The sequence below is a fragment of the Oryx dammah genome, unplaced genomic scaffold, assembly GCF_014754425.2.
Source record: "Oryx dammah isolate SB20612 unplaced genomic scaffold, SCBI_Odam_1.1 HiC_scaffold_24, whole genome shotgun sequence".
NCBI classification, from domain to species: domain Eukaryota; kingdom Metazoa; phylum Chordata; class Mammalia; order Artiodactyla; family Bovidae; genus Oryx; species Oryx dammah.
In genome coordinates this window covers 20,936,789-20,962,265 of record NW_024070208.1, presented here as the reverse complement: position 1 = coordinate 20,962,265, position 25,477 = coordinate 20,936,789, and the positions used below count along the sequence as shown (strand labels likewise).

The following is a 25,477-nucleotide window of genomic DNA, read 5'->3' as shown; positions in this document are numbered from 1 at the left end:
TCATTAAAAAAAATTTTTATAAGTAATAAGGATTTTTGTTTTTCTTAACACTGTATCATTATCACACTTAAATGTTATTAATAATCCCAGTAATATATATTTTGAATTTTCCCAGTTGTCTCAAAAGTCTTTGCTCTCATTTTGTCTCTTATTCTCTAATGGTTCTGGCCACCCTCCCCACCCCCACTCTTTGCTCTTTCCTGCCCAGTGGCAGGTTTCATTGAAAAAGCCAGGTCTTGTGTCCTGTCCAGTGCCCCACCTTCTGGGTTTGACTGACTGTTCTCTGTGGTACTGGATAAGTTGATCCTGTATCCTCAGTAGTCCCTGAGGGACTACCAGTAAATTGGCGGTGGGAACGGAAGGCTTGGTTAGATTCAGATTCAGCTTTCCCTCCTGTTTTCCTTCCTTTCAGTGTTGTGGCCTTCCATCATGAGGCACATTCTGTCTGGTTCTCCCCTTTACTTATGAATGAGAATAAGGTCTGGATCTCTTGGTGCCTTGTGACTCTGTTACTACAGAGGTACACAGTAGAATCACGTTAAAGTGCTTTGGATTTCTTAAGAATCTTAGATTCTGATTGACCAGGTCTTAGAAGGGATGGGCAGAGACATATATTAAAGACCACATGGAAGAAACCCCCAAACCCTCTACTGTTACTTAGATGGATTATGAATCATTACCTTTGGTACATTTACAGTATAACTGGAGTGACACAGCTTACTTTTAGCAGATGCTCTGGGAAGATCTGTATTTCATATGAAATGAAGCCTGTTTAAATCATTTAACTGTGGAAATGTTTGAGATGTGGTGTGATAGAAAAAACACTGTTTGGACCCAGGAGGCCAAATCATTTATTCTCTCTGAGACCTGTTTTTAAATTTACATCTAGAAAGTAGGAATCCTAAGATATTTACCATAGGCTTGTTTTGATGATGAAATGAAACAGTTTATTTGGAAGCTGTCCCAGCACCTAGTGGTGAGTTATACTGAAATCTGAAAAGCATTACGGAAATAGATTTATTTTTTTCAATTAAGGTCTTCAGAATAAAGCTTAAGAAAACTGAAGTAATAATATCTTACGTGCTATTTCATATATATATATATATATATATATATAGGCTTTTGTTTTTCAGCTTATTTGAATGATAGGAGACTCATGATATAGTTTCAATGTAAGTGTAATAATTGTAGCCTTTTTGGGAGGCATAGTGTGTGGACATCTTTTTTTTTTTTTTTTCCCCTTTCAGCTTCATTTACCTCTTAATTCTCCTTTGCCTGGAAGTGAATTGACCAAGGAACCTTTTCGTTGGGATCAGAGACTCTTTGCATTAGTGTTGCGGTTGCCGGGGACGATGTCCGTAGAATCAGAACAGTTGACAGGTGTGCCTTTAGATGACTCTGCAATCACACCAATGTGTGAAGTGACAGGCGGTAAGTTTTTCGCTGGCAATAATTCAGTGACTTAAGCAGATTTTATCTGAATGTTTTAAAATGTGCATTTCAAAAACTCCGTGTTTGTTTAACAAGTTACTATTAGAAGTTACTAGACATACATGGTTTTAAAACTACATTGATGAAGGTCTTTGATCTGTTGAATAAGATGTAAATACTTTTGGGTCTGATAATGCATGATAATTTTTTTCTAACCATATAGCAAATGCTAATATTTGAAGTTGTTAAACTTATTTTCTTATCTATAAAGATTGCCAATGATTTACAAATGCCATAGAATTATTTTCTCTGACAAAACGTTTCAAGAATCACCTCATTGTCCATGTAATGATTAATGCCTAGTTAAGTACAGTTTTACCCAGAGGCAAAGAGGAAGTGAGATAGGTTAGAGGAAAACAGGTAGTGAACTCTTAACCAGTGAACTTAACTAAGTGAACATTAGTAAAACTCTTGAAACAGAAGATGTAATAGACTCAGAACTTTTATATGGTGGAATTGGTTAACGGGTGGGTTAAATTCATATCAGTATGCATCGAGTGCCTACTGTGTACCAAGCACTGTCCATGCTTTAGGACTTCCGTAGTAAATATGACAAGCATGGTATTCTTGCTTTCACAGTGCATTGTCGTTCTCTCTTAAGGAAGTGATGGTAAAATGTCCAGGTCTGGCTCACCACTCCTTCATTGGTGTCCTGGGTTGTGACATAGTCTCCATGCACTGTTGATGCTCTGTTGAGATTCCATCATAGCCAGCTATGTAAGTCAAAGGAAAATAAGGTCTAATTAATGTTTTAGGTGCCTTTCTTCTAATATTCTGTGGATTTTGGAAGCCTGCAGATTTCACAGGTGAGAAAGAATAGCCTACATAGATAGGTATGTGAAGTAGATAAGTTAAAAAATTCAGAAATCACCATTGATGATATCTTTCAGTGACCCAGAAACCTTAGTTGGTCAAAGAATTAGGGAGCTTTCCACAAACATGCATCCTGAACCTCTTCTAATGTAGTGCTTTGCTTCTCTTCATGCTCCTGCTAGCAGTAATGGGAAACTGCTCAAATGCTACTCGTTTTCTTATAGTATGCTTTCTTCTTTATTTTCAATGAATGCTGACTAAAAAGTGTTTTGAGGATAAAACACCGAAAAAGTAGAAATAACTGAAAAGCTAACATCCATTGGTGGAGTACTGTTCAAATATGCAGTCATGTTAACAATTCTGCGCATTTTTAAATGATAAGAATAGTGTATGCATTTATTTTTTCCTTTATAGAGTAATTTATGTTCATTAAGGAAAAATTTGAATGAAATTTGCATATGTTGCCAAAGTGATTAATATTTTATTCTATTTTTAATGTATACCTTAAAAATTATATAATTGTCATTGTAAGCGTTTTTCTTCTATTATCTTTAATTAATGAATACTCACTCGATGCCAATTAGCTGTTTTTGATCATGGGAATACAGCAGGAGCAATAGACAGAAGGCTTGCATTTTGGGGCTGTATGACAGATAAAATGATGTAAAATGAGTAAATCATGTTTCTGAGAGTTCTGCTTACTATCAAGTAAAGAAACAGGGTGAGGCTGCAGAGGCAGTGAGGCCGAGAATGAGTCTTCCTGGAGCGTCTTCTGAGAGGTGACGTTGTTTAACCATAAACCTAAAAGATATGTGTTACCCCAGTTTGAATCAGTTTAAAATGTTGCATAACCTTGGAAATTATTATACTCCTTGTCTAAAGAATTAAATAAAGCAACAATTATTCTTTTATAAATTACATTTGCATATCTCTAACCTTGATGTTAAAGTCACTTGTTTGAATGGGAATTAAATCAGTCTTGCTGCTGCTGCTAAGTCGCTTCAGTCGTGTCCAACTCTGTGCGACCCCGTGGACTGCAGCCTACCAGGCTCCTCTGTCGATGGGATTTTCTAGCTGTGTCTTAAAAGATATTAATCCCTTTAAAATGATAGTTGTAGCATCTTCATCAACCCTCTCTCCTTTTTAAAATTGAGGTATAATTGATACATACAACATTTTAGTTCCAGGGGTACAACACAATGATTTGATATTTGTTTAAATTATGAAATGATCACTGCAGTAAGACCAGTTAGCATTTGAACAGAACTCTGAATAACAGAGTAAACCATATGAAGATCTCTGTAGAGGAAATAGTAAGAGAAGGATCATGCCCTGTATTTTGGGGAGCAACAGGAAGGCTGATACGGCTACAAGCTTATGTAGGGAAAAGTAGAGAATAACAGGTTAGTTTCGAGAGGGGTCAAGGGCCAAATAGTGAATAGCCTTTTAGGCTGTAATAAATATTATTTATTTTCCCAGTGTGATGAGAAGTCATTGGAGGGCTTTTTATAGGAGATGACATTTGGTTTCTGTTTCTAAAAGACTACTTCAACTGCTAGATGAGAATATACTGTAAAGTGGTGGGAATGAAAGCAGGGAGACTAGGAGAGATGATAGTACTTTGATCTCAAGTGTTTATGTTTGGAGATGGTGAGAGGTGGTCTGATGGAAAGGAAAGACTGAGGGTAATGAAGGAAGAAGGAATCAAGGATGATTCCTGGGTAATTCAGTTGGTCTGAACAATTGGAGGTGAATGGCTATGCTATGTACTGAGATGGTTATTCAGGAGAAGCAGGTTGGGGGGAGGCACAAGGATGGTATCAAATTTAAAAAATACCTAATAGACATGTTGGTGGAAGTATTGAGGATAAAAAGCATTTTATAAAAATTGTAAGACTTTTCTAGATTAAATAAATTTAACTTTCTTAACTTCTGTAAATAGGACTGTTGGCCAACTTAGTATTACTACTTTTGTGTCTTAATCCATTTTATTAATACTAAAATCCTTCCTAATCCTAAGGAAGAAAGTTTTTTTTTTTTTTTCCACTTTATTGCTGTGTTTAGATTTTTTCTTTTATTGTGGACCCTACATAAACACAAGTGAACCAGCTTCTTGGCTTCAAAGTGTGTGTTTTTCTCACAAATATAGTGAGTGATCTCAGACACTTTATCCTTTAGTACAAAGTATCAAGCATTCCACGAGGTAAGTTTTGACATAAATAATAAGAGAGACATGACATAGGTTGTGGGCTCACTTTGTAAAGATGTCTAAATTTGCTTTAACTTTGAAAAGAGTTAATGAATTTTTATTATTTTTATAAGTGATTCAAGTTTATTTACTTTTTCTCTAATTTTCATAAAATCTTTGTTAGTAATTTAATGTCATTAAAATCATAACTTATTTACTTATATTTTCCTAATCAGTTAGTTGATGACACAGGTTAGAGAAGTGTAGAGGTTTGCCACAATTTTATATTTAGAAACTTTTGATTTTATTGACATCATTGGAATATGTTTAAATATCATGAAATAAGATACTAAGCCTTTATATAATCTCCTAAATACCTTATGTATTAAGAGGATCAGCGTTTTTATGTATGTGTTTAAATTGACTTGAAGAATTTTAATTTGCCAATTCTTTCACATAAGTGTGGTTCCATATAAACTTTCTTATTTTAAATATTGATTTCAAATTAGCATCATGGTTTTCAGGGAAGAAGGTGGTATATCTAGATGAATGTTTCTGATGCCTTGTAAGGGTTTGAATCTCGGCTGCTCTACTGTACTAACTTGGATAAATTAATCCCTCCTTGCTTTAGTTTTCTCATTTGTAAAATGGAGAAAGTAACCCATATGATTGTTGCTAGGATTAGAGAAATTAATATAATAGAGTGATTAGGATAGTGCCAGGTGCACAGACACTCAGTAATTGGTGGGTATTTTTATAATTACGGCTTTCATTGTTGCATCCAGGTAAACCATTTGTTACATGATACTTGTTTTCCTAAGTAAAGCTGACTCTGAGGAGTTGAATCACACTATTGCCTAATGTTAATATCCTCTTTTCTGAGTAGCCTTTAGCAAATCACGTGTTCAGTTTAAATTGATATGAGTAATTTGATATGTCAAGTATAATAATATAATGTGTTTGGTAGTAATTGGTTCAATTTGTTAAGGAATAGGATTTTTCCATATTGAGCTTATTACAAATAACACTAGGATGTTTGATTAAAGATTTTTAGTTGTCATGATTTTTAAGCACTGGTCTAGATCAGAACATACAAATATGTAAGTTACATAGATAATGATAAATTTTATAGTAGTCACATTGAAAAGAAACAGGTAGGGAACTCCCTGGTGATCCAGTTCTTAGGATTCTGCATTTTCACTGCCTGGGTTCAATCCCTGGTTGGGGAAACCTAAGATCCCTCAAGCCACCTAAGATTCCCTCAAGCCATGTGGTGTGACCAAAAAAAAGAAAAAGGAAGAAAAACAACAAAAAAACCTAAAAACAGGTAAAATTAATTTGTATAGAATCATTTATTTAAATTAATATATAAAAAATATTTCAATGTGAAATTGATGTTTTAAAATTATTGAGGTATTATCATCTTATGTCTACAAAATGAAGTGTATGTTTTATATAATTACTATACATCTCAATTTGGACTAGCTCTGTTTCAGGTTCTTAATAGCCATATACAATATACAGCCAGTGGCTGCAGTATGGGACAGCACAAATCTGGCTGTATTTATTGAAAAAATCCCTGTTAAAGAAGTCTTTCCACTGGTATTTTTTCTTAATTACTATCATTTTAATGCTTCTGAATTAAAAGTTTTATAGGTTAAAATATTCAAGAGGGAAATTCATTTAAGATAGGTAATTTCTAAGTATGTAAGCCAAATGAAATTCAGAAAAGCACATGCTACTGTGTATTATTTTAAAGTGCAAATACTTAAAATATGTGGTGTCTGCCAGCAGATCACTTAAATAATTATTGAGTATCTTCTATCTCCTTCGCATTAATTTTTAGTGATACATTTTTTTTTTTAGCAGGTGTAAGATTTTGGGGGGTTAGTTACCATACTTTACCACAATATGTGTAGTAAAGATAAATTATATTGGAACTCAGTTGGAAAATAGTTTTTTATATTTATATATATACTTTAAAAATTTTTTCATTTCATGTGATACATTGTATATATGTAATGATTTTTTTCATTGTGGTTTGTTCAGACCAATATTTTTATTTTCCGTGTACCTTTAATTAGAATAAAAAGCTTACACACTCTCATAAAATGGAATTGTTGATTGAAAACAACTTTGTTGTTTTGTTACTTTTCCATTAGATAATGAAAAGTCCAAACTTTATCATTGAACTTTTGTGAATCAGTATTGTCAAAAACCCCACTATGGTTCTTTTTTGCTTAAAGTAGCAATTTTTGCAACTAACTAGTTCACTTTATTTTTTTTGTTTGTTTCAGGCCGCTCATACTCTGTATGTTCTCCAAGAATGCTTAATCAGTGTCTAGAATCCTTGGTGCAGAAAGTACAAAGTGGGGTAGTAATAAACTTTGAGAAAGCAGGACCAGATCCTTCCCCTGTAGAAGGTATTATTGTCATTTTCTTATAGATATTTTAAACTTGCTTTATCAAGTATTCAGCTAGAACTGACAAATTACTATGATTTGGCTTTAACATTGACAAGGTCAAATTATTAAGATGACAAAAGAGCTATTGGTAAAGTGGCATGATTAAATAGGAAAGTCAAGCTTGTACGATAGTGGTTTGGTCGTATCACTTTTTTATATTGGTTGTTCATAGCCTGATAATTTATAAGAGCTAAAATCCTTTTTAAACATTAACAGAATAGTGTATTCCCTTTTTTAGTATTATAACATTGACTCTCCAGCGTATGTTCAGCCCTAGGTGTTTATTTAATTCCTTAGCTACAATTTTTACTAAAGATCAGACTGATCAGAACCAAATGGTTGGTGTGGTTCCAAAAATGATAAACCAGCCATTGCTATTCAACTTGATTCTTTTAACTCTAGCTGAGCCCTGCCTGGCTTTATTCTGATATTCTGTGATCATGAACTATTTATATTGGCCAGAGGGTATAAGGAGTTTTGCCAGAACCAACGGACGGCTTACATCTGGACCCTCTGCCTTGTACGACATAGCTTAAAACCAGAATTAGAAAGTCGTTAATGACACTTTGGCAGAGGTAAGGTAGTAGAGTGGGTAACTGGGAGAAGAGAAAGGTCATAGAGATGAGAGCAGAAGATGGAAAGATTATATAAATTATATTGCTGTGTTCGATTTAAAAAAAACAAACCTTAAAAGAATTGAATTGTTAGACATGGAATATATTTATTTTTAAATTATTTTAGGACTTTGCTTAGAATTAGGCACTCAGTAAATGTTTACTGTACTGTTGAAGAGAGTTACCATTTTCTAGGATTGTTTTAGATGAAAGGTAGGTGCCTCAAATCTGGATTTATATATTAGACTTTTGTTCTAGTTTTTAGGCTTTAGCTAAAATGATTTTTAAAAAATACTTATTTAGCCATGCTACTGCTGCTGAGTCACTTCAGTCGTGTCCAACTCTGTGCGACCCCACAGACGGCAGCCCACCAGGCCCCGCCGTCCCTGGGATTCTCCAGGCAAGAACACTGGAGTGGGTTGCCATTTCCTTCTCCAATGCATGAAAGTGAAAAGCGAAAGTGAATTCGCTCAGTCGTGTCCTGACTCTTAGCGACCCCATGGACTGCAGCCTACCAGGCTCTTCCGCCCATGGGATTTTCCAGGCAAGAGTACTAGAGTGGGATGCCATTGCCTTCTCTGTATTTAGCCATAGTTACTTAGTATTTACTAAGCTGAGCATGATGATGAAAAAATTATTTGCCCTTATCATCTGGTGGGGGAAAACATACCATTCGTTAAACAAGTATTTACTGTGAGGTATATTGGCCAAGCAAAGGATGCTCCTTTCAGTTGTGGAACTCAGTGCCTAAATTTGCTGATGTTACCCTCTCGTGAATTCTGATCTAATCTAAATTTTAAAGTCTTAGTCATGATAGTATTCTACTGTTTAAGAAAAACAGGAAAATCCAGAACTGAATAAGTATTAAGATATTTTTACTAAGTAATATTAGACATAGTTTAACTTATGTTTTTTTCCTTTAATGATATTTACTTTTTAAAATTTCTTTGCTATAGATGGGCAGCCAGATATATCAAGACCTTTTGGATCTCAGCCTTGGCATAGTTGTCACAAACTCATTTATGTCAGACCAAATCCTAAAACTGGGGTTCCTATAGGTCATTGGCCTGTTCCAGAATCTTTTTGGCCAGATCAAAATTCTCCAACACTAGTAAGTACCAGAGATTGTGACTTCATAATAGTAACTGCTTCTCATACTAGCTTTAAGTACTACTGTCTGTTAAAGGTGTGGCTATTGTATAGAAACTAGACAAATGTTCAAGTGCTATGATAAGCTGTTACTTGCTTTAGTATACTGTGTTGTTCATTATAAAATAATAGAAAGGAGGCATCGGTTTCCTTGAGAATCTGAAGTTATGCTTATGTTTTTATTATTGGCATCTGGTTACAGAATCATAAATATATATTCTAAATATATAAATTAAAAAATAAATATATAAATAACATAAGGATTTGTTCTTGGGGACATAATACAGAATTTAAATGAAGGGTTATAAAATAGTTTTGATGGTTTCCCTGCAGCCTTTTAGGACTTAGTCTTAGAAACTCATGTTGATTTGCATCGTTTTAGTTATATTCAGTGTTCTCAGTCTGGAGGTTTAAGATAGAAAAGGTTTTCTGGTCTTATTTATAGGAATTATTTTTAGTAACAGTGGGGCTTGTTGAGTGGTCATGGTGAATTATCAGTATTCACTATATGGTTCTTATAATAATAGGGTAAATTTAGACAAATATTTATTCAGTCTTGTTAATACACATTTTTCAGATTAGTATTTTTTGTAGTAACTCAGAGGACACTGTGGAATATTTTGTGGGAGAGCCTGACAGTGGCTTTTTTGATGTTACCCTTAGAAGATAAGAATTGTTATTTCAAAGATCTTTAAGTAGTCTTTAATAATTTTTGATGTGGCTATCATTTATGAATTAAGTTAAACTCTTTGAAAACTTTTATGCTTTAAATCTGTATCAATTCTTCAGGATAATTTTTTACTTTTATTCTATACAAGAGCTGTGATATTTCCTTTGTTCATTAGGGATTTAATGAAGTAGTTCATGAAATAAAATATTTATACATTTCAGTGAGAGATTGTCTTCCTTTTTTTGATGGAACCATCATAGTTTTTTAGTCTAACCTTAGAGAGCTCTCGATCTCTTTGGTCATTTTAATTTCTCTGCTGGAGCCTTTCAGAATTCTTAAAGAACAGCTATCATATCTGTGTGAAACATTATATTGTTGTTTATTCAGTTATATTTGACACTTACAGTAGTGCATATGGCACATGTTGAGCCGCACAGGAAGAAATCCAAAACCAGCACCACAAGCATTATCTATCAGTATTACTCTAGTGGTCTATTGCAAACTGTTACAAGCCATAGAGGATTGTGGAATGTGGGTGGGATTTTAGCTGGAACAGGAAACAATGTTGAAAGTATGGAAGTAGGAAAGAACAAGGTGAATTTAGAGGAATGGAAAGTATCTGAGGATAGGTGGTTCATAATATGTCTGTAGGACATTGAGAATACTATTAAATAAACGATTGCTCATGACTTTACATGCAAGGTTAAGGAATTTGAGCTTTTCTCAGTGGTGTTCATAGAACTGAAGACATTTTTAACAGTGTTCCTTTAAGAAAATTAATCTGGTGGTGGTTATATGCAGCAGAATCAGGAGATGAATTGGCAGGTAAGCTGTTTACCTAGAGGACTATTGCTATAGTTGACTTAATACAGAGCTGTTGTGCTTAGTCACTCAGTTGTGTTCGACTCTTTGTGACCCCATGAACTGTAGCCCGCCAGGCTCCTCTGTCTGTGGAATTCTCCAGGCAAGAATACTGGAGTGGGTTGCCATTTCCTTCTCTAGGGGATCTTCCCAACTCAGGGATTGAACCCAGTTCTTTGGCATTGCAAGCAGATTCTTTACTGTGTGAGCCACCAGGGAAGCCCAATATAGAGCTAGTAAGAGTTTGAATTAAGATCATGGAAGAGAGAATGTTAAAAAAGAGATATTGGAAAGAACTGGCAAATTTTAGTAACTGAAGGATATTAGAGGGGAATGAAATTTCTGTAAATAATAGGATTTCATATAAGAGGTACTGATACTGAAATTAAATGTGATTTATTAGAGACTGGTTCTGAATGGCTCTACCAGTTATTAGCCATGTGTCTTTGGTTAATTATCTTCTTTAAGCCTCAATTTACCATCTGTTAAATAAAGATAATAACTCCTATCTCATAGGATTATTTTGGATATTAAATGGATCTTAGTATTTTCATCCAAAAAACCCCATGAATTTCATAGACTGATTCAATAAGCTGTTTGTCAGGTATGTGACAGGTACTGGAGCAGAAGATGAGTAAAACATAGTGCTTCCCATCTGGAACCTTCCGTAGGAAGGTCAGCTGTATAACCATAATAGAGTCCAGTGTGCCACCTGTCAAAGTGGTGGGGCAGAGGCCAGATGAGGTGGTACCTAACTGCCTGGTGTGGGTTTGGGGTACATGGTTAGAGTGTGTCAGGAAAGAAGCCTCTTGGAGGTTAGTACTTGCCAGTTCAGACTTCAGGGATAACATGAGACACAGAAGCATGAAAGACAGTGATCTCTTTGGGCCACTGCAAGTTGTTTTTAAGGCTGGAGCACAGGGTGTATATGGGATGGTGGTTAAAAGGCAGATAGGGACCATACAGTCAAGGCTCTTTGTTTAAAAAAAACAAAAAAAATAGAGTCTGGCCCTATTTTTAGGTGATTGGATGCTACTTTTACTCAATAATTTGAGGCAGGAAAATTACATGATTATATTTATATTTCATGGCCATGGGATTGATTGGAGGGGGCTGACTAATTAGGGATACTAATTAAAAATATACAGTTGTACTAATCTAGTCTAAGAAATGATGAAGGCATGAATTAGAGTGGTAAGAAATAGATAAATTTTCAGAGAGATGAGAATTTAGCTTAGAGGGCAGCATCTATAGTAGTGAGCATCTGCCCCATATTTATGTGTTTGCTAAGTGGCTGAGAATTTGTGGTATCACTGAATCTAGGTATTTGTGACAGTTAAGTATGGCGGGTAAGGGGGAGATGATTAAGGATAACATCTAGGTTTTTAGAACAGGTTATGTGGTTTGGGTGTGAAATAATGAATTGGGTAGTACTATGTTTGAGGGACCTATAGATAATTCAGGTTATGTCCAGTAGGTGGCTGGATACATGAAGAGAAATGAGAGATGATCCCAAGACAGTTGTTTTGGGAGCCACCAGTTTATGTATTGATAGATAGTAACTGAAGCTAGAAGGAGTCCTTTATATTTATGAAATTTCACATTATTTCCTCATAGCTCATATTTTCTTCACCAATCTTCTTTTGGTGAGATTTTTAGGAAGGAGACTGTTAAGGAGGGGGAATAGAATAACATGCCGTTTGTTTTTTTTTTTTTTTTTTAAAGTATCGCAGTTTTTGCAGCTCTAGAATAGGGTCTCCAGAGTGGGGCATATTTACCATAGGGGTAACCAATAGTTTACTGGAATACGGAAGGAAACCAGTAGAACTTCCGTTTGTTTCCTTTTTTCTATTTTTTAATATTATTTTGGTATATATTATATACCTATAAATTAATAATTTACAAGTATATATATATTTAAAACCTCGTACTGATAAATGTGCATCATCAATTTGGAAATCAGGTAGTTAAACTGCTGCAACTGTGGCCTTAGGAAGGTTTCTAATTACATTAACTACTTGTTAGATGCAAAAATTAATGAACCCATACTTAATTCTAAAACACTGCATTTAAGTTTTCTGATGAATCTGATTTTAAGACTTAAAAAATTTTAATCCTGTACAGATTTTGAAGTGTGTTATTTATTTTTTTTCTTGCGAATGCTGATAGTTTAAGCATTAGACTTTTAAGTATTATCTTTCAGCTTAGTGGTGCTTTTGGTAGCAAATTAAATGCTCACTAGTGAGACTGAGACACTGAGTACACTTTGACAGTGAGTGATACTAAAAGTTTGTTTCTGGTACTTTGTGAAAGAGTGACAATAAGACTTTGCCTTCTAGCCACCTCGTACATCTCATCCTGTAGTGAAGTTTTCCTGTACAGACTGTGAACCCATGGTTATTGATAAATTGCCTTTTGACAAATACGAGTTGGAACCTTCACCACTGACTCAGTTTATCCTGGAAAGAAAATCTCCTCAGACATGTTGGCAGGTAAGCTGAAAGGCTATAGTGATTTTAAAAATTTATTTATTTAGTTTATATTGAGGTGTAATTGATTCACATTGTTGTTGCATTAGTTTCAGGTGTACAGCAAGATATGTTACACATATACGTATAGCCTCTCTTTTCAGATTCTTTTCCATATATACTCTGTAGTGGTCTACTACAGAGTAATGTTCCCTGTGCTATATAGTAGGTCCTTATTAGTTCCCTCTGTTTCATATACAGTAGTGTGTATATGTCAGTTGCAGTCTCCCAGTTTATCCCTCCCTGCCTCCTCATGCCCCAGTAACCATAAATTTATTTTTCACATCTATAACTCTTTGTATTTTGTAGATAAAGTTCATTTGTAGCCTTTTTGTTTAGATTTCACATATAAGCATATCATGGTATTTGTCTTTCTCAGTCTGACTTAATTTCACTCAGTATTAGTTCAATTCAGTTCAGTCGCTCAGTCGTGTCCAACTCTTTGTGACCCCATGAACCACAGTACGCCAGGCCTCCCTGTCCATCACCAATTCCTGGAGTCTACCCAAACACATGTCCATTGTGTCGGTGATGCCGTCTAACCATCTCATCCTCTGTCGTCCCCTTCTCCTGCCCTCAGTCTTTCCCAGCATCAAGGTCTTTTCAAATGAGTTAGCTCTTCACTCAGTATTAGAACCTCTAAAAATTTAATTTGGTGTGTTTTTTTTTTTTTTTTTTTTTACTTTGGTGTTTTTTAAAAAGTCAAATTGAATCCATGGTTTATATAACATTCTGCAAAGGTTGTTAAATGTGAACTTTTAACTACTTTTTAACAGGTATATGTGAGCAATAGTGCAAAATACAGTGAACTTGGCCATCCCTTTGGTTACTTGAAAGCCAGTACAGCACTGAACTGTGTCAACTTATTTGTGATGCCTTACAATTACCCAGTGCTCCTTCCCCTTTTAGGTAAGTCATTCTTGTCATGTTCTCTGTGGCCTAGCATACATATGAATTTTCCTAAAAGCAGTCTTTGGGAACATCCCTCCCTTTTTGAGTGTTCTTGTTTTCTGGAAATTAATGAAGATTTTTATTAATATTCTAAAATATTGAAGCTGTTAAGGGTTTTATAGCAACTGCTGTATGTTTCTGATATATTGAAAGTCAGTGTCAAACACCTTTGATTCTACAAACTATTGAAGATACTATATTTTGTTTCTAAATTAAATATTCTAAGTTTTTTGAAAATTAGATATCTAACTAGTTAGAATTACTAATGCAGACTTTGTGTATGGTAAATAATTAAGATATTTTGTAGAAGCATAGTTCTTAGATCTGAGTATTTTCTTTTTAAGAATTTTATTTTGGCAAATTTTTCAGTGAATGAATAGTATTTGTTCTAAAATAATATTCTAAATAATATTAATAAGCCTAAAGTTGATTGGAGACCCTTTGGCTATAATTTTTTGAGGGGTGCTATTGGAGAAGGCATCTTTTCCTTTATGGAATTGCATCAGATTTAAAGGTTAATAGACAAAATATTAGTAAATATGTTTTCATGTATACTTCGTTTCTGTATTCCAATCTGTTTCATATCTAGATTTTCCTTGTGTATTTTCTCGTTCTACCTTTATTATTACATTTAATTTGAGACTTTAATTGGCACCCTTTCATTTTTAAAGTGGTATTACTACTACTAAAAAATGTCAGAACCAAAAATTTATCACCTTTAATTTTGTTAAAAATATAGAATTGATGTTTCCTCTCTCTCTTGTAAATAGTAAAGCTAACTTTAAAAATAAAACTTACTTGACTTGGTTTTCATATGTGAAAACACTGAATGATGATAGTTTATTCTCATTATGCATTCATTTATAGATGATCTGTTTAAAGTCCATAAGGCAAAACCAACATTGAAATGGAGACAGTCATTTGAAAGTTATTTGAAGACAATGCCTCCCTACTATCTTGGGGTAAGAATATTATTCTTAAAAATAGAATGTTAAAAAATTTTTATTATGCTTATAGTTTACTGTAGGTATTAAAGCTTTTATTTATTGCTGTTACAGAATAAATGTCATGAAAAATTTACAAATGACCCATATAAACATGAGAAAGAAATGTTTCAGTGATTTGCAGAATAATGATGATGGTGAGAATATACATAATGCTTATTCAGGCCTGCCTGATACTATCCTTAGCACTTTACATGTGTTAACCTCATTTAATTTAAATGATAACTGTATGAGGCAGAAATAACTGTTTTTATTTCACAGATGTGGAAACTAAGACACTAAAAAATTAAACAATTCATCTAAGGCTACACAGCTAATATCAGGGTCAGGAATTCAATCCCAGGCAGCTGGCTTTAGAATTTAAGCTTTTACAATTAACCTTTTTAAATTGCAGTTTTATAATTATTTCTCCTTACAGGTACAAAAAAAGGCTTGTTTGCATTATTCTCTGAATCTCAAGAAACATTCCCTGAAACCTAGTGTATCACAATAGGACCAGTAATACATATATTATTAAATACATTGTTGTTACTTAGTTGCTAAGTCACATCTGACTCTGTGACCCCATGGATGGTAGCCTGCCAGGCTTCTCTGTCCATGGGATTCTCCAGGCAAATAATTACTTTATTGATTTTGTGAAAAATAACTTCTAGAACACTTTATTAAAACATTACTTCTGCTTTTACTGCAGGAATACTATAATATTCAACTGTAATCTTTCTAAATGATCTCTAATAACATTAATTTCTTAAGCTTTGAAATCATATATTATAGTTGTAAGAGAAAATCTGTGTGTGTCTAGCAGATAGTACCAGCTGTGTAAGAGAGGGGAAAGGAGGAAACACTGGAATATGAACTGCTACATATTTTTGACTCATGTTTCATAGCATCTAGGGGGATTTAGCCAGTGCCACATGGATATTAAATATCTGGTCTGGGATTTGATTCCAGTTTGACACCAGTGCTTTTATACACTTTGTAATATGTCAGTGGGTGGCTGTCATCCTTTTTCTGACTTTGTCCCATTCACATATGCTAGACTGTTGTGCCAGTGACATTTTTCATTGCACAGAGTAGTTCTTAATTAGCCTATCATTACCCAAGGTAAGAATCTTCTATTATCCTTGACTCCTCTTTTCACTTACCACCCAAGTTCTATGAAATCTACATCTGCAATGTGTCTTCTGCCTTCTTATTCCAGATGATACTAAGAAGTCCAGGACTTCACCCTTTCTTACTCTGGGGGTTGTTATTATAGCCTCTCATCCTTGTTTAGTATGTCAAACTGCCTTTGATACCACTGACAAACATTTTAATGAAGTACAAATATGATATGTGACCCTTATTGAAGAAAAGGAGAGGTTTCGCGGGGGTGAAGTTTTCAAAATTGACAATACATATATGGCTCCACTGGTAAAGAATCTGCCTGCAATGCGGGAGACCTGGGTTCAATCCCTGGATTGTGAAGATCCCCTGGAGAAGTGAATGGCTACCCACTCCAGTATTCTGGCCTGGAGATTCCATGGCCTGTATAGTCCATGGGGCCGCAAAGAGTCAGACATGACTGAGCAACTTTCACTTTCACTTTTCATGGCTATAAATTTTGACAAGCTTAGGATTGAGTGTGATGTGTTTTTTTTTTCCTATAGCCTTTGAAGAAAGCTGTTAGAATGATGGGAGCACCTAACCTAATAGCGGACAGTATGGAATATGGACTTAGTTACAGTGTCATTTCATACCTCAAAAAACTGAGTCAGCAGGTAATGTTAAGAAATAGAGCCATTAAGTACTTTGAATGGTACTGGCTAAGGTGGTCAGTAGGCCAGATACTAGTTCTTGATGGTTCTAGTAGGATTATATTAATAGATTACGTTTTAAAACCACATATATATTAACATAATTCTAAAGTGCATGATATGCTATGTTTTGAAATGACAATTTCAAATAATAATCTAGTTTGTGAAAGTTAGCTTTATTAATGTGATCCTAGCCTTCTTGTATGTTAACATTCCTCATGTTTTCTTTTGGGAAATTTGTTAGAAATTTGTTTTTCTCAGTCAAAAAAAATCAATTTCTTTTGCTTTATGTTTTAAAACCTATAGCATTTTCTATAAAAATGGGAGTTTCTTTTGAAATATGTATAAAAATACTGAATTTTGTCATTTTGGACATAAATCACATTAGTAGATACCAGATTAGTCAAGCAGTATACCCTTTAACTGCCAAGTTATTAAAATCGTATAAAGCACAATTTTTCCAGTACTTTTGCCATCTCTACTTCAACTAATTGAATTGTAGGTTAGAAGAGTCAAAATACTGCTGTTTGCTTTATCTGTGAGCATTTAGTTATATGCTAGTAATAATGTCTTTAAGTAGATATTGATAAGATTTTTTTCTAATTTTATGTCACTTCTGAGTTGGGAATTTTTATTTAGGGTGTATTAACTAATATATCATGGTTTCAGTGTAGTGGGTGTTAATAAATCGAAGTTGTGTTTGTGTGATTTTCTCCAAAAGGTAAGAATTGTGATGATTTAAAATCATAAGACATTATTGTTTAAACTGTGTTCAGTTTACCAAGCACTTGACATAGACTACATAACTTCAGTAGTATTTTTAATTTCTTATGTTCTTTTAAAATATGATAAATACTTAATTTATAAAAGACTGAAACTATTTTTAGCCTTTAATTTACCAGTTCAGATCACGTCAAGACAGCTTTTATTTATTTTTGCTTTAGGCCAAAATAGAATCTGATCGAGTCATCGGTTCTGTAGGCAAAAAAGTAGTACAGGAAACTGGAATTAAAGTCCGAAGCAGATCACATGGTTTATCAATGGCTTATAGGAAAGATTTTCAACAGCTGCTACAGGGAATTTCAGAGGATGTTCCTCACAGACTGCTGGACCTTAATATGAAAGAATACACTGGGTTCCAAGTTGCTTTGCTCAATAAGGTAATAGTTACGTGAATTTTGTACTGCTCTAGTAATAGTCTATATTGTCGAGTATGTCAAATTTTCTATTAACTGATATCGGTTTGTCCAAACTTCTATACCTCTGCAGAATAATGATCAATTATGCTATTAATATTATTGAATCATTGAATTTTAAAACACTATACATGGTGAGTGGGTGAGCAGATGGACTGATGAAGAGCAAACCATCATGTTCATTTTATAGATAGAAAACAGACTTAGAGATTGCCTGAAGTTACATAGCTAATAGTAGAATTCACTGTAGTTTGGTACTTATACTACTGACCTTGGCTATGCAGTATAATCCTGAAATGCTTTATGAATACTCATTATTAAAAAGATCTTCATCCTAGTTGTCTGTTTGTCACAACTGACAGACTGGTTCTAAAATTTATATGGAGGTAAATAGGTCCTAGAGTAGCTGAAACAATTTTGGGAAAGAATAAAGCTGAAAAACTTGCACTGTCTAATTTTAAAAGTTACTATAAAGCTACAGTGATAACATACGTGTTGCTGGAAAAATATTTGGTCAGTGGGACAGAAGTAGACCTTCATATATAGAGTTAATTTTTAACAAAGATGCCAGAATAATTTAGTGGTTAAGAAGACAGTATTTTCAACAAATAGGGTGGGAATAGTTAGCTATCCATCTGCAAAACAATGAACTTGATCCTTATATTAGTTAATGTGATCATAGTTATAAATGTAAGAACTGAAACTATAAACTTCTACAGGAAAAATATCTATAAGATGTTGGATCTTGGGTCAATGAAGATTTCTAAACTACAACACAAAAAGCACATACACATAACTTCATAAACTGAACTTTAGTAAAATTATAATTTTTGTCTTCAGAAGAAACTTTGAAGTTTCTCCCAGACAAGCTACAGCCTAGGAGAAAAAGCATTTGTTGAATAAAGAACTTGTATCAAAATATATAAAGAAATCCTGCTGCTGCTGCTAAGTCGCTTCAGTCGTGTCCGAGTCTGTCCGACCCCAGAGACGGCAGCCCACCAGGCTCCCCCGTCCCTGGGATTCTCCAGGCAAGAACACTAAGACTTGGTAATAAAAAGATAAGCATCCAGTAAAACAATACACAAAATATTTGAATAGCCACCTTACCAGGTAGGGTATACAGACCTGAACAAGCACATGGAAAGATGTTCAACATTATTAGTCAAGTGGGGAAATGCAAATTAAAACCACAGTGAGATACCACTTTATGCCCACTACTGAACTGAGAATGGCTAAAATTTAAGACTGAAAAATATGAAATGTTGGTAAGGTTATAGAACAGCTGGAACGCTTACACATTGTTGATGAAAATTATCAACAGTTAATTTGCAGTTTCTTAGGAAAGGTAAATGTTGCTATATACCAACAGTTCTACTTGTAGGTATCTACTGAGATAAAGGAAAATACTTGTGTATAAAGGGTTTGTATGCAAATATTCATAGCAGCGTTAGTAATTGCCCCAAACTGAAAACAGTCCAAGTGTTCATCAACTGGTGAATGGATAAAGATACAGTATATCCAGGTAAAAAGGAAAAGACAGTAAAAAGGAATAAACTACCAATACATGAACAACATGGATGAATCTCAAAAACATGCTTGTGGAAAGAAGCCAGATAGAAAAGATTACATAGTGCAGGATTCCATTTCTGAAATGGGATGTAGAGAGACAGAAAGCAGATGAGTGGTTGCGGGGATAGGAATTGCGAGTGACTGCAAGTGGGCACATGGAATCTTGTGACGTGATGGGGATGTTCTAAGACTGATGCTAGTGATGGTTTCACAACTGTACATTCACTAGCGCTCAAACTGTGTATGTAAAATGGGTTGTTTTATGGTATGTAAATTACACATCAAAGCTTTTATTTACTTCTGTTAGCCAGAATGCATAATGAAATCTTGGACAGATGTGAATTTGAGATAATTCGGTTGAGCTTCACTTCACTATCTTTTGGTTATTAAAACAGTACATTATGATGGTATCATATCTCTTTATTCTATTTTTCTAGGCTAATTAGTTGACTTGTATATCTTATTTTCAAAGCTGTGCTGCAGGCTAGAGATTGTAGTCTCTTAATTCTGTTTCAAAATACATTTTTGTCTTTGAATCTTTTTAAAAGGATTTGAAGCCACAGACGTTTAGAAATGCATATGACATACCAAGACGGAATCTTTTGGATCACTTAACAAGAATGAGATCTAATCTTTTGAAGAGCACCCGCAGATTTCTTAAAGGACAGGATGAAGGTTAGATCATGGTTTTTATATTGGTATTTCTTCAGTAAACTTTTCTTTATATTGAAAATACAGAGTATTATTGTAACTTTTAAAGAGTTGACTGTAATATTACATTCTCATTGAATGAAATAGAAAGTTGAGTCATCTCTAATTCTCTACACTTCTTCCTACCATCACTGTTGCCCCAAATTCTGTTCTCCAGAGGAAACAACCTTTGGTAATAGCTTAGTTTCCTTATGGCTTTCTTCATACATTCACATACACAGGCACACACAAAATCATTTTCTTGTGATCTACTAGTATCTGATAGTTTAACTTGGAATGGCCAATATATGTCATATTCTAGTATTTCCTTAACTATACCTTTGGCACCTACAAATCAAGTCAGATGAGAACTTAACCCTTTGCCAACTCTGATATAAACATTTCAACTATAGTTTTATATGAAAAGGATCATCTGTGTGATACCTCTTTTCTGTAAATTATGCTTTAACTAAATTCTGCTTTGGAGTAGAATAGAAGAGACATTTTCGTAGAAGGGTTACACATACTGTTTATTCTATTCTGAAACTAACTGCAATATTTTTGCTTTGTTTAGAAGATAAAATTGATTATTTAAAATTTTATTTAAAAGCACTCAAGATTTTGTCACAATATTTATAATGGCAACAAACTAATTTAGAATATATGGTAAGGAAAAGTTGCCTAGAATAGACCAGGTAGCATTCATACATAAGAACACATTGTTTGTTAACTAAATGGAAGGTAGTTTTAGTGAAGTTAACTTTTATTATTGCTTTGTTCTGTTTGAAAAGATCAAGTGCACAGTGTTCCTATAGCACAAATGGGGAATTACCAGGAATACCTCAAGCAAGTACCTTCTCCATTAAGAGAACTTGATCCTGATCAGCCTCGGAGGTTGCATACATTTGGCAACCCCTTTAAGCTGGATAAAAAGGTAAATTTGAAGTGTTCCATTATATAATTTTTTTTGTTTGGGAGGCACAGTAGATTTAACAGTTCTTAATTTAACTAAAGTAAGCCAAAACTATTTTCTTGGTAGAATACAATGTCAACATCGTTAAAATGTACTTTAATGGGAATTGGAGTTTGTCGTACAACTGAAAACCATATGTAAAGTCAGGAAATTCTTCGTTGTTACAGGGTATGATGATAGATGAGGCAGATGAACTTGTGGCTGGGCCTCAAAATAAACATAAACGACCTGGAGAACCAAGTATGCAAGGTGTCCCTAAGAGACGGCGCTGCATGTCTCCACTGCTGAGGGGCCGGCAGCAGAGCCCAGTTGTGAACAACCACATCGGGGGGAAAGGACCACCGGCACCTACGACCCAAGCACAGCCAGACCTCATTAAACCCCTTCCTCTTCATAAAAGTAAGGGTTTTTCTTTAAACAGTATTTGCTGCTTTCAGTTTGGTTCTTCATGGGAGAGAGTTTTCTGATATAGAAAAAGTGGATGAAGTTCCAAGAGTGTTTAGCGAAGATATTTGTTTATTCCAAATTAGCATGTAATCATTTTTTATGTCTTTTTAATGAACATTTCATATATTCATTCATTATGCTTAATAGCTATCATGATTTGAAATATCATTTGCAAATCTTTAGCGTTTAGAAATGACAGTTTTTAAAGGGGCATTATCAATACCCACAGAAAGATGGTTTTCAATTTGTTTAATTCAGCAACTAATTATTAAATGATATGCTTAATTTAGACAGGGTTAGGCATTGAGATGTAGCTATAAACAGATAATAGTGATCTCTGCCTTCATTTATAATGAGGAAAGAAAGTCATCACACATTTCCTTAGAAGTGTGATGAATATTACAAAAAGGGAAGTCAAGTATACTTGTTGTGGAAGTAGTTGGCAAGAGGATTTAACTTAGTCTGTGGGGTCAAGGATAGAGGAGCCTGGTAGGCTGCAGTCCATGGGGTCGCTAGGAGTCGTACACGACTGAGCGACTTCACTTTCACTCAGTAAAAAATACTCCACACAGTAATGTCAGCCTGGTCTTTATGAAATGCCAATCAGATCAGATCACTACCTCTTTCAGTGGATTTTCACTGTCCTTAGAATAAAGTCTAGAATTTTTTACAGTGGCTTCCAAGACCCTCTATGATCTAGACTCTGTATGTTTCTCTTTTGATTCTCCCCTTACCTCACTCCCAGCAGCCCGCAACTATGCCAGAATGCTTCAGTTCCCTTAACGCCCTGCTCCTCGCAGTATGTCTCTGAGTATACTCTTCCTGTAAGAGTACTATTACTGTAACATGGAAAATGCACAGCTTCAGTTTATTAATTTCTATTTCATCCATCAAATGTTGGCTTAAACAGAACCTCCTCAGTAAACTGCCTTGTCCCCACTGCTGCTGCTGCTGCTGCTAAGTCGCCTCAGTCGTGTCCAACTCTCTGCAACCCCAGAGACGGCAGCCCACCAGGCTCCCCCGTCCCTGGGATTCTCCAGGCAACAACACTGGAGTGGGGTGCCATTTCCTTCTCCAGTGCATTAAAGTGAAAAGGTTGTTCAGTCGCTAAGTCATGTGGAATATTATTGGGGAAGAATGAGAATTGATGAAGGGTATGTTTAATGGAGTAATTAATTATAGGTGGTGATCATTCATGGGTAACTGGAGAGAAGCCAAATATGATCCCTCCTGATGGGATTCCACAGTACTACATTTGAAGTATCTGCCACCCAAAATACTGAATGAACATCAATCTGATCGAGCCTCTGTAGCTACAGGGAAATAATTAGCAAAATCCAGATTATGGTAAATTACAGGACAGAGAATCTGGTGTGGATATATTTTTCCAGGAAAAGAAAACATAGAAAAAAGAGAGGTACAGAAGGATTTTATAGATGAAAAGAGGAAGAGTTTTCACAAGAGTGCGTGGAGAAATGCTCTTGAAGTGGTATTGGAAAGAAAAGAGACTAGTGACTCCACCTCCTTATTTTAAGTCCATGGAGAGAGTTTGAGAGGGCGAGAGCTTTCTTTGCAGGAGAGTTGGATTTCAATTAAAACTGGAGTTGCTGTTGAGATTATTCATTGAAGTTTGAAAATCATGGAGTAAGATTTAGGATGGAGGAAGGGAGTCAGAAGTTCAGAGAATTTTTGTGGGAGGGAGTTTAAATTTTGAATAGTAAGGCAATGAATTCAGCTGGTTCCTGGTGGTTTGGTGAGCAATCAGGGAACTGAGAATTCAGCTGCTTTCTCTGGGGAGCAAATACAATAATCTGATATTAAGTGGCAAGCTTGCAAGCCTTTTAAGTCTAGTCTAGTGAGCTGAAGTGGAACCAGCTACTCTTCATTGCTCAAGTAGTGAAGACCAAGTGGATGGTTATAAGGAAAGGCGCTCTGGAGGTTTGGGGCCATGTTGCTGCAGAATACTGATTAGGTTAAACTTCCTGTGTTCACTTTTGCCTGTAAATAGTAACTGTATAAGGCAGAGGTAAGTTGGAATGAACTAGTACTCTCAATAAAAGGATAACCATGGTAATCATCATATATGTGTCCCTAAAGCAGTGAAAACCACTTATTTAATAAAATTGCCATAGAAAAAAGCAGAAAACTAAACGTTTTTTTAAACTGACTTTTATTTTCTGCCCCCAGGCAAAAATTGTACAGATTTTGTAAATACTGTGAATGTTTCACATTGAAATACACAGTATATATGGCAAAGCTTAAGAACCATATCACATTGTTAATTTCCAAGAGTCAAGGAGATCAGTTGTGATTTGCTGCAATATTGTTTCTTTCACGTTTTCTTTACTGTGTGCTTTGAAATTGGCTCTCATCTTTCTTTTTTCCTTATTTTTAGTTTCTGAAGCCACTAATGATTCGACGATGGATGATGTGGTTGAGAATCATGTTGCAGACCAGCTGTCATCAGATACTACCCCAAATGCTATGGAAGCTGAGTTTTCAGGATCTTCTCCAGCCAACTTGTTGGAACGACCAACCAATCATACAGAGGCTCTTGGTCACGACCACTTAGGAACTAATGACCTCACTGTTGGTGGATTTTTAGAAAATCACGAGGAGCCCAGAGATAAAGAACAATGTCCTGAAGAGAATATACCAGCATCTTCACTCAACAAAGGAAAGAAATTGATGCATTGCAGAAGCCATGAAGAGGTCAACACTGAACTAAAAGCACAAATAATGAAAGAGATCCGAAAGCCAGGAAGAAGTATGTATAATTAGAGACAGACAACAGATTCGATTTTTGTATATGCTTTAAGAAAAAAGTCAAATTAACTAAAGCATAGATCTGATTTTAGAATAGTCTTAAGAACAACATATCAGTTGTATAAGATCCCATTCTTTATTCAGCCAACACTTAGCGAGTATCTGCTATATCCAAAGTACTGTGTTAGGTGTGGTAAATAAGGAGGGATGAGAGTAGACTAGGGGAACACACAGATAAAAATTAAACATGGTTCCTCCCATGACAGGAACTGATAGTCTTGAACATTCTACCAACTAGCAACTGGAATTTTAAGGTAACAGAAAAAAACCCCAAAGATGCAGTGAATATTAAATGACTTCATATCTGTAAAGTTCTTGGCACAGTACCTACCCACCATCTTAACTTTTAAGATTTAAACTATAATAGTGACAGGGATGCGTTTAGGCCAAAAAACAAAAATTATGAAGCTCTCTGTTACATGAGTAGAGAAGAACTTTGTGAGATAAAGTTTCAATATTCTTATTGATATTCATTCAGAAGATTTGGACAGATCACCTGCTATGATGGTGCCCATGGGTGGTCCAGAAGTGGGTAAGACTCAGTACTGGTCATTTTAGGAGCTTATAGTCCTTGACAAAGGACTATTAAGTCTTATGTGAAAACTTGAAATTGAGACAGCACTCTTATTTTTTTTCCTCTATTTTATCCACCCCCTATGTTAGCTGTAACTTAGAGTTTGTTATAAGGTTGGATTTTTTTAAAGGCCACTTCTTATTTTTCAGTGGCACTACCAAAAAGCTGTTTACTCGTTCTTCTAAGCTGTATGTTTTGATACATACATGAGTTCCCTAATGAGAACTTTTACCAAGAAAAGGCAATGTTTGACAAGTTATTTTATCTTTGTTGATATCTGATAAAATACATGTATTATAAAATCTCTAATGAATGGTGAAATTTTTAGGTAAACTATTTTTGGTTTTGTCTTAATCTTGATGTGTAGTAAACTGTAATAGAAAAATATTGAATAAGTGTGCAAAGTAACACCACTTTTCTTTTTGCTTCTCTTATTTTAAGAATATGAAAGAATCTTCACTTTACTGAAGCATGTGCAAGGCAGTTTACAAACAAGACTAATATTTTTACAAAATGTCATTAAAGAAGCATCAAGGTAAGTAATCTGTTTACATTATGGTATGATGAAATGAGTCCCCAGTTTCTATAGTTGGTATTTTAACAGTATCTACTTTATACTTGTGTTGTTATGCATATATATGACACACCAATGTGTAAATAAGTAATTCTCTC

General features: G+C 34.8%; 1 protein-coding gene across 7 annotated transcripts in view; it reads left to right on the top strand.

Annotated features, from left to right (window-relative positions):
- Window positions 1-25,477, top strand: part of INTS6 (integrator complex subunit 6) — a 104,137-nt gene that overhangs the window by 57,042 nt on the left and 21,618 nt on the right. For all 7 annotated transcript variants that reach the window (XR_005725651.1, XR_005725650.1, XM_040266938.1 and 4 more), the window contains 13 exons: window positions 1,248-1,431; window positions 6,790-6,915; window positions 8,528-8,682; window positions 12,591-12,743; window positions 13,556-13,688; window positions 14,598-14,692; window positions 16,384-16,494; window positions 17,475-17,690; window positions 19,844-19,970; window positions 20,777-20,919; window positions 21,126-21,357; window positions 23,801-24,172; window positions 25,247-25,340. Coding sequence is in view for 5 of the 7 variants with exons in the window: in XM_040266938.1 (XP_040122872.1) it covers window positions 1,248-1,431; window positions 6,790-6,915; window positions 8,528-8,682; window positions 12,591-12,743; window positions 13,556-13,688; window positions 14,598-14,692; window positions 16,384-16,494; window positions 17,475-17,690; window positions 19,844-19,970; window positions 20,777-20,919; window positions 21,126-21,357; window positions 23,801-24,172; window positions 25,247-25,340 (2,141 nt within the window). In the remaining 2 variants the exon portion in view is untranslated. The remainder of the gene's footprint in view (window positions 1-1,247; window positions 1,432-6,789; window positions 6,916-8,527; window positions 8,683-12,590; window positions 12,744-13,555; window positions 13,689-14,597; window positions 14,693-16,383; window positions 16,495-17,474; window positions 17,691-19,843; window positions 19,971-20,776; window positions 20,920-21,125; window positions 21,358-23,800; window positions 24,173-25,246; window positions 25,341-25,477) is intronic.